This window comes from Epinephelus moara, chromosome 22 (genome assembly GCF_006386435.1).
Source record: "Epinephelus moara isolate mb chromosome 22, YSFRI_EMoa_1.0, whole genome shotgun sequence".
NCBI lineage: Eukaryota > Metazoa > Chordata > Actinopteri > Perciformes > Serranidae > Epinephelus > Epinephelus moara.
In genome coordinates, this window is record NC_065527.1 from 39,648,051 (window position 1) to 39,667,505 (window position 19,455).

The 19,455-nt window shown below is 43.2% G+C and overlaps 1 protein-coding gene across 3 annotated transcripts; it reads left to right on the forward strand.

The window, feature by feature from the left end:
- The first annotated feature begins 6,469 nt into the window (after positions 1 to 6,469).
- Positions 6,470 to 10,140, forward strand: LOC126383749 (uncharacterized). 3 transcript variants are annotated; one of them, XM_050034396.1, is made up of 2 exons: positions 6,470 to 6,601; positions 8,500 to 10,140. In XM_050034396.1, exon 2 carries the CDS (start codon positions 8,522 to 8,524, stop codon positions 9,620 to 9,622), a length of 1,101 nt encoding a protein of 366 aa, XP_049890353.1. In that variant the 5' UTR covers positions 6,470 to 6,601; positions 8,500 to 8,521; the 3' UTR covers positions 9,623 to 10,140. The 3 variants fall into 3 exon arrangements, with proteins under 3 accessions (XP_049890353.1, XP_049890351.1, XP_049890350.1); XM_050034394.1 differs by lacking the exon at positions 6,470 to 6,601 and adding an exon at positions 6,615 to 6,741; XM_050034393.1 differs by lacking the exon at positions 6,470 to 6,601 and adding an exon at positions 6,765 to 7,019.
- Positions 10,141 to 19,455: the final 9,315 nt, after the last annotated feature.

Genomic DNA, 19,455 nt, shown 5'->3' on the forward strand with positions numbered 1-19,455 from the left:
AGCCCTCTGAGACCTCCTCTGGGTCATTGCTTGTTGCTCCCTGGGATCTAGACGTTGCATTTAAGTAAAAAACTTGCATTAATAAGAATATTAAATTCATTACACTTGATGGCTGTTTGCCCATTCCACTCTTTGACACCACCTTACCTCAAATACACTGCACATAGTTATGGATATGTAATGTACTCGTCTAATCATTTAACACTCAGCAACAGTGACTCAATGTCACCACTTGACTTTTAAAGGAAGAAGTGAGTCATCTATAGTCATCTCATGACTGCTCACATCAAAGGTCACTGGAAACCAGTAGAAAAGACTATTCGAGATCATAATACATGGAAGAAAACAGAGGATTTAACCAGTGTTTCGCAGCTTTAATTCCTGGTTGTTTGTGGGAGAAGACTGAGGTTTTGACAGGGCGAGAGAGCTCCACTCCTCCACCTGTCCTTCGCTGTAAATCTCCACACTTTGAGACTCCTTTGACTCTTTATTTCACTTTTCCTCCCTGCTTTAAAGCATAATTGCAGTTTAGAGACTAATGATTTGGTAAGTGGCTAATAATAGGCCAGCATTAAAGGGAGGGTCTTCTAACGAGCCCTTTCATGTCTCTCCATCTCATTAGTAGCCACGGTGATTAGGAGGAGGTCCCGGGGTTAGGAACGGGCGCAGGAGGCCCCATTACACATCATTATGGGCCAACGCCAGGAGGGTCTGGAATGAACCCCATGGTGGGCCCCGCCTATAGCGAGCTGCTGTACCTGCAGGCAGGCCGGCTTAATCCTGGTGTTGTTAAAGCAGCGATTACATTTTTACCTTTGTCAGAGCAGCAACATTTCCGCCTCAGTTTTGCTTCTTTGTCTAGGAGTCTCAAAACAAGAGCCAAGAGGCTTTGGGCAAAGGAATGATGTGATTTTGGTGCAGAGCTGCTTCTATCGTTATTTCTGAGCCATCACAATGCAATTAATCGAGATAAAGACTTGATTCCAGCTCCTAAGGGTCTCTTTGCAGGGTCAAGGAATCGATTCTAATTAGAATTTAATAGGAATGATGTATTTGCAAATCGGAGAGCTTTTTATTCCCTCTTCTCTTTCTCTGCATCAACACCACACCAGCTTCTCCAAACTGAATTTCACAACTTTGTTTAACCCCCGAGAGGGAATTACGAGGTCAGCGCAGTAAAGCCAACCCCCCCCGAACTCCCAATTCACTCCACACTTGAAAGAGGAGGAAGGTTACATGTTTTGGCACCGAGGCCCGGCTTCTAAATATCTAGAGGACACGGATCTGGCTTTATTCAGATTATGAGGAGGAGAGAGGGCAGAGGGTGGAATAACTGAAGAGAAACATGAGCTGTAGCACCCAAGGGTGTGTGTGCAGCGCTCGTGTCATGACGTATGCACTGTATGTGTGTGTCTACTCACATCTATGCCTAAAATAAAAGTGTATAATTAGTGTGCAAAGCAAAACCCCGTGTTGGATTAGTGGTTCCATTTAGCACGTCTTGGCTGATTTGGATGATTTTTTAAGAGCGCTGGCCGTGAGCTGGAGGTCCAGCAGGCCTCTCTTTACAGTCTCGGTGCATCTCAGCACCGGGGATCTGACAGTGTAGCCCGTGGGTGCTGCTGGCCGCCCTCGGCCACTGTCACAGCCGAGACTGGTGCTGGAGCAGATGTGGAGCTGAACTGAGGGAAGTGGGTCAGGACGCTGCAGGCTGTGTACAATGCAAACAAGGTCTTATTATGCACAAGGTAAGTCATGCTCCTTTTTTTTTTTAACTCTTTCCTGTGTATGTGTGTGTGTGAAAGGGGGGAGAGGGCAGTTGGTGTTAACATTACAATAATCTGTCTACCCCCAGGAGGCCTCACAGACGACCCTCAGTCGTCTGAGTTCAGTCTATCTCTCCTTCTATCAGTGTCCTCTGTAGTTGTCTTTTGTAACTTGGGTTTTTCTTTTTTAGAGAGAGGGAGAGAGAGATGGAGGGAGAGATGATTTTGCGTGTGACGAGGCCTTGGGCGGACGGCTGTGTTTGATGTATTTTTTATGTGCTTAGGCTACTAGTGAACGATGGGGAGGGGGAGGAAGGGGAGGGAGGGAGGAAGGACGCCTGGAGCTGATGCACTTGAATGGGGATGTTGTTGAAGGAGAAAAAGGGGGGTAGATAGGGATAGAAATGTGTGTGTGTGTGTGTGTGTGTGTGTGTGTGTGTGTGTGTGTGTGTGTTTGTGTGTGTGTGTGTGCAGAAGAAGGAGGAGGACGCAAGTTTTTTTGTGCCGCCAGCGACGACATGTCAGGGGGATGAGAGCAGGGTGGAGAGAGACAGTGAACACTTGTTAAGTCTGTCTGATGTAGTCTCTCTATACCACACACACCTCTAGAAAAACACACTTGCATGCATGCACACACACTCTCTCTCTCCTCTCTCTCACACACACACACACCCACACGGTGAACTGACGTACCCTTAGATCCGAGATTGACAATCACAAAAGCAGTCAGTCACCAGTTTGGAGAAATATCACATTGCAACAAATCCTGCAGTCCTCCCTCCTCCTCCAGCAGAGGACCAGAGAGATGACGCTGCCTGTGAGTGGTGCATTGTGGGTAACAGTTCTGATGCTTTTAACACACCTGTAAGTGTAGGTCAGGGTTGCCAGATCTCGCAAGAGAAACAAGCAAACAGGTCTATGGAGGCAAGCCCAGAAGAAGGGATTTGGCTCTCCTGCACACTGCCTTTGAAACGTCCCGAACTTCAGGGTGAATCTGGTCTTTCAATCCACTCTCCATCTTTTTTTTTTCTGTATTTCACCCACTTAGTTTCTGTTAACAAATTAGCTGAAGAAACTCCATCAATCATGCCATTTTGAATTGAAAAAATGCCTCACTCACTGCCTGTCAGTCTGCAACGTGTATGAGGAAACAGGGTTGTGGACGGATCCTGCAACAGATAAAACTTGACAGGTATAGTGGACAAAGTTGGGAGGCAGATAGGGAGCAGGCCCAACATTCGGGGCTCAGCCCAAACCCAGAGGGTTCATAGGTCATGCTTCCCAAAGGATTTCTTCCCATTTACAGCTGCTGTATGCCAACTTTTTGAGCCACTTGAGATGGTCAAATGCCTCAAAATCTGTACATCATTTGAGAAAAGTTGATAGTTGCCAAGGGAAAAAAGTCATCCCATAGAGCCTACATCTTATTTTGTATTTTATTGTTCTCCAGCTGTCTTCACCATTCTGAAATCATAACACAATAGATTAATAGGATGATTTATTTTCACTCCTGCCACCTAGAAAGAGGCAAAAAAAAAATTCTGATGTTACTATTTTAACCTACATAACATAGGTAAGGCAGGACTTTGGCATAAACACCATTAATAATCTTAAAACCAATGTTTTCATGCTACACTGGATTTCACAGGATGAATGTTTAGTTGACAAATCTGCTTCATTTGAATCCATCCAATAATAGTCTGGGCTGCTCTAATTGAAAATCAAAGATTTCCAACAATGCCAAGTAAGTGTCGTCTTCAATACTCTACTACTGAATTGAATTCTGGGCCAACACAAGAACATTTACTCAATTGGTGTAGATTTCTTAAGGGAATAGTGTAATAGGACAAACACCACATGCATATTATATTTCCTGAATGATACAAAGTTTAACGTACTTTTAAAAACCTGAAAGATTCAGGGCTTTTGAGAAAACATTTGGTGCTGGAGCCCCAGAAGCCACCTCCCTGTTTTGCCTCTGATGTCGACATATTCAAAGCCTATCAGAAAGTTAAGGCATTTACTGTTGTGATTCAGGGTGGCACAGTGGTGTGGTGGTTAGCACTGTTGCCTCACAGCAAGAGGCTTCCTGGTTCTATTCCAGGAGTGAGCCCTTCTGTGTGGAGTTTGCAGGTTTTCTCCAGCTTCCTCACACAGTCCAAAGACATGCAGCTTAATTGATAACTCTAAATTGCCCGTAGGTGTGAATGTGAGTGTGAATGGTTGTCTGTCTCTATGTGTCAGCCCTGTGATAGTCTGGTGACCTGTCCAGGGTGTACCCCACCTCTTGCCCCATGTCTGCTGGGATAGGCTCCAGCCCCCCCGCCACCCTCAAGAGGAAAAGCGGTTACAAAACTGGATGGATGGATGTTGTGATTAATCTGCTTTAAATTCACTTTGTGATTTCCTCTATTTCCCAGAGTGCCGTTTGACAACCACCAGAGGACGGGCATGACCTTCTTCATTGAGCTTAATAAGAAGAAGGTAGAGAGAGAAACAGTAATGGTAACAGTAAAACCAACAGATGATGTTTCTTTTTAGTGTGTTTTGTCCCTACATGTCTAGGATCGCACACTATCATTCTGCTATAGTGTAAAAATGCTCCGGCTTGTTTGTATTTCATTAAACCAATTGCAGTCATCTTGGACAGCACTAAACCCAGGATGCAGTAATGGGGCACTTGCAAAACAATATCAGGGGGGAAATTCTTAGGGGGAACATTTGCATGTGGTGAGGCAAGCACAAGAACTACACCCACCAACAGTATCAAGGAAGCATCCATCTACCGCTAGCTCAACCAGCACCACTTAGCTAGCTAACTAATTTTACAGCTCAGCAGTGGAGGATGCTATGAATATTTACATCTCTTGCTGCCATGAGCACGAGCCTCTCGTCCATGAGTAGATGCACACTTACTTCTGCAATGTGATACTGTTAGGTGTAACTCAGTAGAAAGAAAATAGTTCCTACACGAAACTACTCACAACAAGGTCTGTGGATTATCTTGAGTATGCGGGTCATGAATTCTGAAAAGAGACATTGCTGTTGATTTTTCAAATCTAAACTAAGCACAGACAGTAAGGAGATTTGTGTTTGGTAGATTATTTCTTTGTTGTAACAATGCTTCTTGGCAATAAATCTTATGCTGTTGGAAAGCCTGTTTGTTTCCCTTTTAAATGGTGCCACATTTGTAAGGGACATGCATTTGTGGGATGAGCAGCAGAGCTGAGTATGTGGGTTGCGCGGCGCCCATGGAAAATTTGCCAAATCTTTGCCAAATGCCAAACAGCTTTTTTTGCTGCAGACTCTTGTTTGGTGGACTGGATGATTGAAGTCTTCAGAAACAAGACATATTGGCAATTTAACAATTTATTTGTTTAACAAACAGGAGCTTCAGAAGCGTGTGGAAGAACCATACAGAGCCACAACAGCCCGGCACCTCCTCCTCATGCTGGTCACCAGCCTGGTCACACACTGCTGTGGGATGTAATCCCATTCTTCAACCAGCATTTGTCGCAAGTCAGCTAGCTTGGTTGTGTTGGTCACTCTGGCAGGAACAGCACACCCAGGTTGATCCCACAAGTGTTCAATGGGGTTGAGGTCAGGACTGCTGGCAGGCCATTCCATCCTCTCCACTCCCAAATTCTGGAGGTAGTCTCTGGTAAACCCCGCTCTGTGGGGGCGAGCATTGTCATCTTGGAGGATATAGTTCAGTCCCAGACTGTGGAGATATGGGATTGCCACTGGTTGCAGAATTTCATCTTGATATCTCTTTGCATTGAGATTTCCTCCAATGAGGTGCCAATCAGGCACCGCATTGTCAGCACCTGGGGGTACCAGAAGGTTAAAACAAGAGACAAGAGTCAACAGCAAAAAAAAAAAGCTGTTTGGCATTGGCAGAGAAGATTTGGCAAATTTTTCAATCCCACAAATGCATGTTCCTTACAAATGTGGCACCATTTAAAAGGGAAATAAAGAGGCTTTCCAACGGTATAAGATTTATTGTCAATAAGCATTGTTACAACAACAAAAAATAATCTACCGAGCACAAATTTCCTTACTTTTTGTGCTTTGTTTATTTTTTGGGCTCTAAACACTACGAGCCGGGTGCCATCTAGCTTCATTATATTGGAGAGAAGGCAGACATCTCTATGACACTCTGCAACTCACACCAAAACAATCTAGACTGATAAATAGCACTACAGGTGAGAGGGAAATATTGGGGTGAACTGTCCCTATAATAAACACATAAAGGTGTCCTGACAGCTGTGTAGAACTACTTTCTAGTATGTTATTAACTGTTTATAAAATGTTTGTTCACTGCTTATAAAAGCTTGATGGTTATAACACACAGGCTATTGATACTATAGGTCTTATTATGAAAGTATTAGAAAACTGTCTCTGTGATCTGTGAGGGCTGAAGTAACTGTAACTGCCCAGAACTGTATCCTTGTAATCAAGTTAAGACCATGGCATCATGTGGCTGTTAGGGTTGTGATAAATATAGGCATGTTGCTGCTGTACATTCAAACCTACATAACAGCTACACAGTAACATGACAGCCATCTCTGTCCTCACGTTGTTCCTGTTCATTCTCCACAGTTTCCTTTTTCTGCAGTCCCAGCCCAGTTTAGGAAGTGCTATTAGTCAGCCAGTGCTTTTCCCAGAACCACAGTGGCAGTGAGAGGATGGGAGGAGGAGGAGGGAGGGGAGGAAGAGGGAAATAAACATCACATAGGAGGGTCGGAGGAGGAGGAGGAGGAGGAGGAGGAGGGGAAAAAATTGGGAGGGCACAGAGTCCAGCTTCTCCCCGACCAGCTAACCGGCTAAAAAAGGTAAGAACAAACTAGAACATGATGCAAATGTATTCACACGCGGCTGTGTCAGTCATTTGACATATTCAGGCGGCAAATAGGAGATGAAAGGAAGGGTCTGAGGTTGTTTTTACCGAGAGAGGACACAGCACAGATATGGGGTGAGCGTTACATAACGCCCAACGTACATGACATATTCCTGTTTTTCTGCTTTTTTATCACGCTAACAGGACACGTCGAGGCTTTTTTTAACCTCACCGGCTCGCTGTAGACGGATTAAGATTTAAAACCGTCGTGTTTTATGTTTTTTTCAACCTTACATCCATCACTAAGCCGTAAACATGCTGCCTCGGAGCGCCATTGGTCGCCTTTTCTGTGTCTTCTGCCGTCGTCCGTGCAGTAATATGAGAAACATCCAGCCGGCAGCAGCACTGTTTTGGTATTATTTCTCTTTTTATCATCGCCTGCTGTTGTTTTTGCTTGTGTTAAACACAGATATATCAACATAAATCTATTCCTGCGCATTATTTCAACACATTATAGATTAGTTCATGTTTTAAATCCAGCTTTGGGGCGTTAAACGTCGATTTTACAGGGAGAAACTGCCTGTTTTTTCCTCCGCGTGATCGTCAAGCATCAGTCTGTGCCTGCTGCTGCACGCGCGCTCCCGACACAGCCACAGTCGCTGTCCTTCAGCACCACGTGAACGCGCGTGCATAGGAGAGGAGAGGAGAGGAGAGGAGAGGAGAGGAGAGGAGAGGGGGATTGATTGACAGCAGCCTGAAGTCAGGATTAGAGAAATTTCCATTCTGAGGAGACATGTAAATATTTGATGCTAATAGAAGTGGAGTGTGCAGACCAGCCTGTAGTTCTAGACATAATCTAGTTATAAACAAGGAGTTTGGTGCGACCTACGAGTGTGTGTGTGTGTGTGTGTGTGTGTGTGTGTGTGTGTGTGTGTGTGTGTGTGTGTGTGTGTTCCACTTCATCAGTTTTATTGCAGCTTTGGCTCATCCATGTATACCCAACTGTTATTACACTTTGTTGCTTTTAATTCAGCTCAGTTAGCGGATACTTTTGGATGAACGTTTTCCAAAGTGTACCATGGCTTTTTAGGCTGCTGATGACTCTATGTATCTTCTACACAGCTGCTTGTACACAAAATCAACTTGCAGAGTGACTGGAACATTGCGGTCAAAGTCCCTTTATGGTTGGCTGATAACGCAGTTGAAAGCTTGGCTTGTTTTGAGATCTTGAGCTTCGGGGGAAATTGGAGAGCTTGCTATGGAACGGCATCCGATTAATATGCTATGTTTTGTCTGGAAATTAACAAGAAATGGGAAAATAGAGCTATTGTTTAGAGGACAGTGTGAATTTGATAAGATGTCGAAGTTTCTCCACTAAAAACTTCCGCACACCAACACAGACAAGGTCTAGAAACACTCTTTGTGCTTTTGATCGGTTGATATATTTGTTTTCTGGATAACGTTTGAATTTTTTGGATGCTTTTGCCAGTAAAGTACCTGAGTAACCTGGTACAAGTTGCCAAATTGCTGGTGTTTTGCTAACGTCACACTATTTATCGGAAATCAGTTCTTCATCAGTGCTATAGGACAGTATTTGCCAGCAGCTGCACAGCACAACTTGCTTTGTGTGGCTGCTGTTTTAGAGCAGCAAAAAAGGGTTGATTTCCGGGAAAACTGCTGTTTTATCTAAGTGTGAAACTACTTCTAACATTTATTAATAAATTACATGATATCAGATCAGTTTATAGACTTGCGTTCTTGCTGGTACTTGATCTGATACTGGTATCAGTATGGGAATGACTCTAAACACAAGCTGACATACAGGAACTTTGTTGATGAATCTGAGGTTGAGGTTCTTTCAGCGCTTTAATGTTCTGTCTCTTGTCATTTCAGTGAGGCTCAGTCGAGGTCAGTGATGCTCCGCCATCAGGACCAACCTCTGAACTCGGCCTACCAAGGCCAGGGAGGCTCCAACAATGGCTCTTCCTCCTCACTGCGAAACAGGAAGGGTGACAAAGATGGTAACTTCAACTTCCTGCCAGGTAAAGACAACGAGGGCTTCAACGGAGGAGGAGGCGGAGGAGGAGGAGGAGGAGGAGGAGATGAGAACCGAAACCAGGTGCGTCCCCGCAGCTTGGGTCGCGACCCTGCAAACTCCTCCTCGTCTCCCGGGTATCACCACAACTCAGGGGTCCTGTCACCACGCTCCCGCCTGCCCTGCTGGAGCCCACTTGAGCCCCTGCCTGAAATCGAGAGTGGGGAGGATGGTTACGGTCGGGTGCCGCCTGATGGAGCGGAGGAAGGTAGGATGCAGGAAGAGGAGAGGAGGGTAATGATGAGCCAGAATGAGGAGAAGCAGAGAGAGAAACGGGAGCAGCAGAGGAGGAAAAGCAGCTTGGGTTTCAGAGGAAAGGAAGAGGACGACGAGGCGTTGGAGGAAGACGATGACGAATGGGGTGACAGTGGCTCTGAGTCTGAGTCAAGCTACCGGTCCGGCGGCAGCATGTCCTCCCTCAATATGGACAGTGGAGGTGAAGGGGCGCTCATGGGAGGCTGGGATCGCATCGGTGTTGGGGAACCAAAATCTAACCAGGAAAGTGACCCAACCAGAAACAGCAACAGGGAACCAGCTGCAAGACACAAAAACTTTAGCCGCAAGTCGCTGACAGGAAGCAACCTGGGAAATGTTCTGGAAGAAGGAGCGGAAGACAATGACGATCAGTCTTCAGACTCAGATGGCGAGATGCCAGAGCTGATGGATGCGGTGTGGACGCTGCGAGACCGTGAGCGCTTCAAGGCCCAGGAGATGGAGAAGCACCAGGTGCAGCTGACCATGTACCGCCGCCTGGCGCTGATCCGCTGGGTCCGCACCCTGCAGGGCCGCATTCAGGAGCAGCAGAACCGCCTGCAGTCCAGCTTCGACATCATCCTCACACAGAGGAAGGAACTGCTGCGTATGGGCGCTGCTGCCGCCGTAGCCAACGCCACACCCCCTGCCGCTGTCAGCCAGTCATAAAAAGAGAGAGATGGGAGGAACTGAAACAGGAAGTAGTTGAATTTGTTCTGTTTGTTTCTATCCTGGAGCCATTTCTCCTGAAAAGACGATCTCCCATCATCCTGTCTGATGTTTTTAAGCTTCACACTCATGTTGCTGATTGTAATGACACCAAAACTTGTGTTTTTGTTGAGTTTCCTTCTGGTGTCCCACCCAGAGCATCCATAAATGTATCTGACTCATCTTCAACTGGACTTCACTGCTGCATCTACACCAAACCAAATGATTTTAGGATGTATTCTGCTCAAAGCAATGAGATCATCAACTTTGTTGTAAGATTAATATGTTTATATATTTAAAAAAAAAAAAAAAAATCAGTGTTGGGTGTACTTGTTTGTCTTGACTTGTGCGTAAAAACAACACCTGCTGTACCAAAAGAGTATTTGGGAGATATGTAGATTTATTGTTAGAGATGATTTATACTCTGAGATCATGCTGTACATAAAGAGAGATAATACGTAAATTAAAAGAATAAATCTTCTAACAATCTGATTTGTTTGTGTCGTCTGTTTGTTTGCAGCAGATCTAATGCAATTTGAGGTTTTGTAATCAAATCTTTTTATAGATAAATGTGAGGGGGAAGTCCGCAGAGTTGAAGAGCCCAGAGCCCTCATTTCATTCCAGATCAGCATGTTGATTTCAAGGAGCAGGTTTATCAAAGCTCCCTCAGTGCAGATATGACTAAAAAAAAGGGCAGCTTTTTTTATCTTCTCTAGCTGTACTTGCTGTGCTGCAGCCCTCGGGCAAATGACCTTTCAGCTAACAATTGCCTCTTTGTCAGCTGAACAAAGTTGGTTTGTATCGGCTCATCACACGGGGCTGTGGAGTGTGTGTTCTGCGGGGAGTGTGATAGCCGTGTGAGGCTCAGGCGTCAATCTCCATGGGCATGGCTGCTGCCGCGGGCACTCCGAGATCATCTCACCTCCCTCTATGTGTATGTATGTGTGAGTGTTCAGAGAGATACCAGCCGCACTGCCACCCTATAATCTCCATCCTGAGCGAGTCATGGAGGGGTGGGCCCCCGGGGAGGCTGTCAGTCTGCGCCCCGGGGCCCTGCAGGTCCTATCCGGCCGCGGCGAACAGACGCCGGTCCGGTTGCGCGCAGGAGCGCCAAACCCCGGGGCAAGTTTGGGATAATCCCCGGCTATGCCTCCTAACTAACTCCGGTTTATTTTTGCAGCTTATCGCCTCTCCTGGACGCAGACATCGCACAGAAAGTCTCAGTCGATTTACATATTGATCCCTTGTTCGCTGGCTGAAGGTTGGAGGTTTGAGAGGCATCAAAGCGCGTGGATAACATGTTTACACCGGAATAGTGACTTGTAAGCAACATGCGAGCAGCCACCTCTAAAAAAAAGGACACGAGGGAGGAACAAACGCGCCTTTGACGGTGATTTTGTAACCACCGAGACGTGATTTCAGGGTAGTTAGGAGAGGTTAGAAATTCATCCAGACAAAGCGCACGAAACACGGAGATGAATGAGTCTACACACAGAAAGATTTCTGATCAGTTTCACCTCAGGAAAAAGTGTTTCAGTATCATACAATCCCCTGGTAGGGTATAAAAGGCCTCAAGGGCCTAAGTTTCGTTTCAATTGTTAGAATAATTTAAAATAATAGTGCTTGTGTGAACAGAAATAAAGAAAAGAGATAAAAACGTTCAGCAAATAATTAAAAACACACAGTTTCTTTATGTGTCACAGGTTTTGTTTCAACACTGGGGGGATCCCAAGTGAAATGGAGGGTTTGGGGCCCCTCCGCCAGAAAATTTTGAGTATCAAACCCTTAATTTTCTGCATTCAGGTCCATTTTTATGCACCAGTTTGTGTCTTTCCTGCATTAATTAATGGTGTAAATGTCTGAAAAAGTGTTCTGCTACTTTCATATTTTCATCTGAAGACAGGGGGGAACAAATTCACATATTCCACACACTGAGGGGAACATGTCCCCTGCCCCCCACCCCCACATCTACGCCTATGTTAGGCCTTACTATTTCCTCCAGCTGATTAAAAAAAATAGGGGGCCACTTTCTAATAAGACACTCTTTATAAAGAGAGTCACTGAGTTGTTGTGGAAAATCTTTCATGGCATTTATAGACAAGTCACTAATAAAAACAGAATTAAATATTTCTAAAACAGTCATAAAATCTGCAGCAATAAATGTCAATAAGTACTTAATAATAAGGGTCACGCGTTTTTTACTTTCTAGTAAGCCGGCAGCAAAAGTTGGTCATCTGTATCCAGTTATTATAAGATATTTTAAATGTTCATCTCAGCACCCACCCGTGTGTCCACCCCCAAATGTTGAAACAAAACCTACACCCTTGAAAGCACTGATGTTAAAACTTACATAAATAAATGGTTTGTTATCAAGATGGTCTTTTGCAGCGGTTTTGCAAAAGGTCAGAGGTCAAACAGTCCCATGAGCAGATTTCCATGATGAACCAGAAACACATAGACAGTGTCCACACTTGAGTATAAACACCATGCAGCGAGACAGATCACCCACAACCTGGAAAACCAGCATTAGTTCCACATTATGGCTGATCTGTAAAGCATTATTAATCAACACAAGACATTAGTTATAACGTATAAAGGGTGCTTTATGAGACAGTGGTGCAGAAAGACTGCTCCATAATATTAATATCCTTATGACATCAGGGAACTGGATGTAAACTGTTCAGGATTTATAGTCTGCTCACCAAGAACATGTTCGTCTGTGTCGGTGTGATCGCTGGGACTGCTGCTGCTGGGAGCACTGACACAGACACATGGCTGCTCCTCTGTCTTTCCCTTCTCGTTCAGTTCGTCATTTAAAATAAGGGAATGGAAACAGCACATGAACTGGTATGGTATTAGATCTGTTAGGTTTTTTTATTTAAATCAATACTTCCTGGAGAGCTGGGAGGTGTGCACAGCTGGGCCCTGTGGCTCCCCCATGGCGACAGCGGCTATGGATGGATATCAAGTATCACTAAAGAAATGATATGACATTCACAAGGGGCATGTCCCCCTCAATATTTACAATATGGGCATTTGTCCCCCGCAATGAAAACATGAAAGTAGCAAAAGCTTTTTATTCTGACAAAATTAAAGACATTTATGACATAAATTGATGCAGAAAAGGTGAGACTTGGTGCATAAAATAAGTGTTAGATGCTCAAAAATGTCATATGTGTCGCCCCTAATGACGAATCCTAACCCCTAGCATACAGACAGTAGTGGAGCGTCAAAGCTTTCATGTCTGCTCAAAATATAAATCAGGCTACATATCAGTGAAAAGCATCTTTTCAAGGCCATTGCGAAGATGCTCTCTGATGTGTTTGAATAATGGTTTGAAGGAACATTACGCCACTGTACTTCAGGGATACCACAGGGATACGTAACAAGCTCTTAATGGAGTATTTTTTAATTTCTCTCGGTTGACCTCAGATTGCCTGACCTGTGACCTGACTCCGCTGATCTCACACTTAACACGCGGTCAACAACAAAACATTTCCAAGCTTCTTTCTAAACATTTACTCCTTTTAAAAAAGCATCCATTATAAACTCGGTTCCTCCACACCTCATGGTGGGACACACACATTCCTCTCTGACCCAGAGGACACACACAGGAGCGTCTTTGTGAGGACAACAGCAGTGAGCAGTGTCCACTAGGGGGAGACACTCCATCACAGACACTCTCAGCTCTGACCGACACCTGCTGTTGTTTCTCTGCTGTGACACCAGGGGGCAGCAGCGTGCATGTGGATCATGTAGCAGTGGTGCACCTAACAGGGGGGACCACCTGGGATCTGTGAGAGGGCTCCCACTGGGATGCAATACATTGTTTTTCATTACATGTTGAATGATATAATACAGTGTTTACTGACCTGCAGGACCGAGATGAATGGGAGAGGTTGTTGGATGATCAACAGGATTGGAAACCAGAAAAAAATACATACCTATGACACAAAATTTTCCCAGACGTTCATTTAATATTTGCTACATTCTCTTGTGAAAAAATGAAACTGTGAAAAATCTGTAGATTTAAAATGCAATGATGAAGGGGTCGCAAGTTGACATGTCTTTGTTTTAATGGGTCACAAGCCGAAACTATAGTTGGGAAAGTGACAGAATGCACCTGGATGGCTGCTTTATATTTATAGTTAGTTAAATAGTTACGTTTTTTTAGGTTTTGGGCAGCTGACCCTCCTTTTCTCACATTATGCAGACATTTTTTTGAGTCTGAACTTGCTTAAAAAGAAAGTGAGAAAGGTCAAATTAGTGACAACCTTATGGTTTTCTTTAAAATCACTTTATTCTATTTATACATCTTGCACGATAGATAGAAAGAAAGAAAGAAAGAAAGAAAGAAAGAAAGAACACATCACAAACATTTGGAAATGAAATGTCCATATTAAATTATATTACATCATTGAATGTTTACTTATCTTTAACACCAAAAATTGATTCCTTTTGGAGACAGTCTGCAGTCAGATGTGGATCCACACTGAAAAGTTTTCTAAAACAACTGTGACATCTTCCTGACTTTGAGTTGCTGCCCCTCTATGAACCCCTTTACATGCAGTTTTCCTCTTTTAATTCCCCTTAAGTATCTTTAAGGTTTGAAACATATGATGTTTATACTCAAAGGCACAGGTTTTGTTTCGACATCGGGGGGAACACATATGACATTGTTGATTTGGGGTCCTCTGCTGGAAAACTTTGAGCATCGAGCGCTTTATTTCCTGCATTCTGGCAGATTTTCATGCACCGATTTTTCCTTTTTCTGCATCAATTTATGGTGTAAGTGTCTTTAATTTTTTTTAATATACAAATGTCCTTAAAATTCAGACATGTTTTGTGTCTTTGGAAATGTTGGCATGTCAACTAGAATTTGTAAAACAAAACAAAACAAAAAAAGTTCTGTGTCTGAGCTATATTTGGCTGCACACACACTAAAAGTCACTGGGTCAGAATTGACCCTGAACACAACACTGGGTTAACATTACAAGAAAAATATCTGAATCAATGGGATTGAATTTGCTGGTTTAGTTTTTCTTTTTATTACCTTTATTAATTGTGTTATTTAGCCAAACTAGCTCATTTTAACTGTTTTGTTACTGAATGTTATTAATATGTTTGTCTTTTGCAGTTTTAAATGTCATGTTCACATTGTTTTGTGAAGCTAACGATACAGTTGTGATAATTTTAAGGTAAAACTTGAGTTTGTTGTGTCTGCAGCAGCCAAACTAGGTTATTTTAACCACTTTCAATAGGTTAAAACAACCTACTGGTACTAGTTAAATGTGCAGTAATGTTTGTTAGCATCAACTTCTTCTCACTTCGTCCTTTGTATCAGCAAAAATGAACAAAACTTAACCTCCTTTGCCTAAATTCACCCCATCTCTGCCCTGTAATGAGAGCAGCTGGTGATATTTTTGCACATTCATATTTGTGTAAAGCTTTAATTCCTCCTGCTGTCTCATTTACCACTGTGTCTATAGTTTTATCTAAAAGTCCGCTCACATTAAGATTCCTCAGGACACAAGTGGAGGTCGATCTGTGGTCTTGTATTTGGATGCCCTTGACATGAAAAAAGTTTGGGACTCCCCGCTGAAAGCCTCGGCTTTAGCTGTTGTGTGGAGCTTTTTGAACACAGATATACATATATACCCTATCATGCTCTCTCTCTCCCCTTCTTGCCTCTGCCTGATGTAGTGTGACAGTGTGTTCGCCCGCAGCACTCTGCTGGCGTGGAAACAATCAGCTTTGACAGAAAGGGGGTGGTGGTGGTGGAGGATAGAGAGGGAGGTAGAGGAGTAGGGAGGGATGAAGGGAGCAAGGAGGGGCGGAGGGTGGGTGGAGGGTGGGGGAGGCTGCGGCCCCGAGGCCTGTGTATGATGAACTGGATAGAAAGACCTGTCGTCAGAGGAAAAACAACACAACCAACACATAGATAGATAGATAGATAGATAGATAGATAGATAGATAGATAGATAGATAGATAGATAGATAGATAGATAGATAGATAGATAGATAGAAAAGTAACCTAATGTTACAAAAATTCCTGAAAATAATCTTTCTTTGGGAAAATTTGTGCCATGTAGATAAAGGCTGCATTTACTTCAGCACAACCAGCTCTATTTCATTTAAATCACCTACAAACCCCCACAGACACTAGTTACTTCAATCAAATTTAAAGTCATGGGCATTTTTATGGTCGAAATAGACACGTGTAGGCGTAGATTTCAGGGGGGATGTGGGGACACATTTACACCATAAATTGATGCAGTAATGGCACAAATTGCTGCATAAAAACTCCCCAGAATGCAGGAAATTAAGTGCTCAAAATGTTTTGGTGTCCCCCCCAGTGTTAAAAATAAAACATGCACGTGTGTGTGTGTGTGTTTTAATGTATAGAAAGTGTGTGATTTATATTATTATAAATTAAAGTTTGTTTTTTTCTGTTTTCTAAATTTCTGTTCACTAGAAAACTCACACCTGCACTTATGTTAAAATATTCTAAACTGAAAGTGAGAAGTGTTTTAATGCTTGAAATGTGTAGAGGTTTTAATTAAATAATTTTTTTGTTTTCTTCATTCCTTTTTTTTGTAAATGTTGTTACTGTTGTTACAATCATTTTTCAAGATTTTGACCAACCCTAAGTTCAAGCGTGCCATCAAACATGTTATTGCATTGTTTCTACCAATGTCCTTTACATGAAACAAATTATTTTTTTATCGGTCTGAGATATCTACTATGGGCAGAGCAAAGATTAAAAAAATCACTGGTCCTAGAGCTTGTAAAGAAAGCCATTTGGAATGTTAGATTTATAATCAATTTCACTTATTTTTTTCACAATACACTTTACTTTTTAGTAAATCGTTTTGAATGAGTATTTTCGGTAAAATGTGACAAAAGAAATTAAGCTAAATTGGGACATTTTTCAAAAGTGAAACCAGCAGGTTTTTAGCTTACCAGGTGCCATAAAATCATGAAGTATGCTAATGTGTGCCACCCTGTAATAAAGACATTTTAGTGTTTTTGTCTCTTAAGAATATTAAGGATGATAAGTCCATGACAGCCCCAATAATCCAAAATTAGCCATCAGTGTTACACACGAATGTCCATTGTAAACAGTATGGCACAGAGGAAACAGACAGAAAATGGCAGAAAAGTTGCATGATCTTTTTAGATTAATAGTTAGGCTACATTAATAACTTAATGAATGAATGACTGAACTGATACATGGGGTTAACTATTTAAAAAAACAAACATATCTGTTATCAGAGTGAGGCAGGGGTTCTTATTGTGTCTGATGGTCCAAATTTTCAAAAGTATTTTACTCTGCAACATATTTTTTCAATCAAAACATAGCCGAGATATATAACAAGTTCTCAAAGTAACACTCGAGGCAGTCTGCAATATTTTAGGTTGTTTTCATGGTAATCCAGAGTGTCCCAGATTATCTGGCTTCACCCTTTAATTCAAAGAGAAAGGAGGAAGTTCCAATATGGATTACACAGAAGGAAAATGTACGGGTTTAATTAAATTTCCCATTGAATTCAACTATGAATTATCATTTTTGCATTATTTTGCTCATTCCTGCAGACACCAGTTATTGAATTTAAATAATTAGCCATCTCTTCAACGGCAGCTTTAGAAAATGTAATTGTTCTGGTCACCCATTGTGCTCTCAATTGGCTTAATACGAGCTTCAGTTGAAAACTATGGACACAAACAAGCTTTAATTGACACACAAGACAAAAACAGGTCAAACTCTCCTTCAACATGTGAAGTTTATGAACCAAAACACATAATTATGTGTTCTAACAACCTGTTGAGGGAAACAGAGAACCACTCAGCATTTGAGGCCTCCATGACCTCAGTGTCAGTCGCCCACTTGACTCTCTTGACTAATTCAGTTAAAGCAATCAGCTCCATTATGAGGGCCCCTCTCAAGACGCAGCGTCAGTGTTTGATTCCAGGACTTGAAGCTTGTGTCTGTGTGTGAGGAGGAGGAGGAGGGGTGTGTGTGTGTGTGTGCTGACGGTTCAGCTGCCTCGTCTGCTATAACCAGCTAATAAATATGAAAACAGCAGGTTAAAACTTTTTTATTCGTCCCGTGCCTGAAAGGATTATACCCTTCTATAGAGTCCCGTGAAAAATCCCCCAAACCTCATAATGCCCAATGTTGTCCCATAAAACTGTGTTGGACAAAAGGCAGAGAAAGGGGGCTTTTTCACGCATAAGGGGTTTTCTCAAGAGCACATTGAGGGGAGCCCCGGCCTGGACCCGCCCATAGATTATCTGGCTGTCGGTGAAAGCGCGGCTGGGAGCGGCAGGTGCGTGTGCCAGGCACGGGGGGTCGCAGGGGGGCCCCAGTGACCGTGCAAGGGGTGATGAACTATGGAGAATGCTAACGCAGCTGCCGGCAGGAATGTTTGCAGATTGTCACTTCCATTTAACTTGCTCTTTTTCTTTTCTGCCTCCTCCCACCCCCACCCAGAGATGGAGCCGGTCTCCCCAGGTTTCCCCTCCCACTTCCAAACCACGGAGAGATAGGGCTAAACGGTGACACCCTGTCCACAAAAGCGACAAGCGGCTCTGGTCGTCCCCGCCTCGCCGCCGTGAAATCATGGATTAAACTGATAAGCAGCGAGATTGATACAGATCCCACATTTTTCTGAGCGAGTTTTACGGGACTAAGTGAATGCGGAGCAACTCATAAGGCAGGGTTAACACACTCTTTACCTCGGTCTCACTCTCGCTCCCCAGAGGCCTCTTTCATACAGGTTATTGGATTTCAGGTTCCTGAAGCGCTCACATCAACATATGGCAGTCTGTAGATGAAGCTGAGGCTGCTTAATAATGCAGCTCATGAATTTATCTCTGCAACTTTGCCAAAAAATTAATCAAATAACACAAAGAATGCAAATTGTGTCACGTTGGCCTCTGAGGGAAGCATCACCTCTTATCTTAATTTTCATGCATTTTAAATAAAGTGTGTATTATCACCAGAATTCTTTTATCAAAGGAGATCGTCGTACCCCGTGTTGACCCACGTAGGCTGTGTCTCTGCCTGGAAATGGCCTCTTTGCACCATACCTTGGTGTCTAATCTCTGCCGTCCAAACTGTGTCCCCTTTCCAAACTGTGGCCTAAGGCTATGTGTTGGGTCTGCAACATAATCCCCCTCAAAACTCTGCAGTCCCTGTAATTCCACTGGGGTTTGGCAAAAGTGCAGCACAACGCTGCTTCTTTCACACCGTCGTTTCGCAAAAAAGGGATTAATGTCGCCACCATTATGAATAATGAGAATGAATAACAAACAGCCGTCTGTTTATCCCGCACGATTAAATAAAGGAAAGAGTGTCCTTGTGCTTTTTATTGAACGCTCTTCAGGGTGTTTGTGGAGGTGACAGAATGGGATGAAATCGGCGAGTTAAGTTACCATCTGTAGTATTGGCACTGCGTTTATCTCTTAATTGTAATCAAACGTATAAATTTAGCTTATGTTTTTGTGTGCGAAGAAGGCAACAAAAGATCAGATTTATACCACAATAAAAATTTAAGAAATTAGCTAATCATGTTCACATGCATAATCGTCGTTGCCCCCCCGATGACACTAAGGTGATGTCCTCTGTATTCTTAAATTAATCTTATTTTATTTTTTGTGAATTTGGGAACCTGGCATTAGGGAGTTACAGCCTGCTAATAAAAGTGTACAAATGTTGGTTCCTTTATATGTTGATTCCAGTATTTTTAGACTCCATATGTTTAAATCTGAGTACTTCCAGCACTCAAATT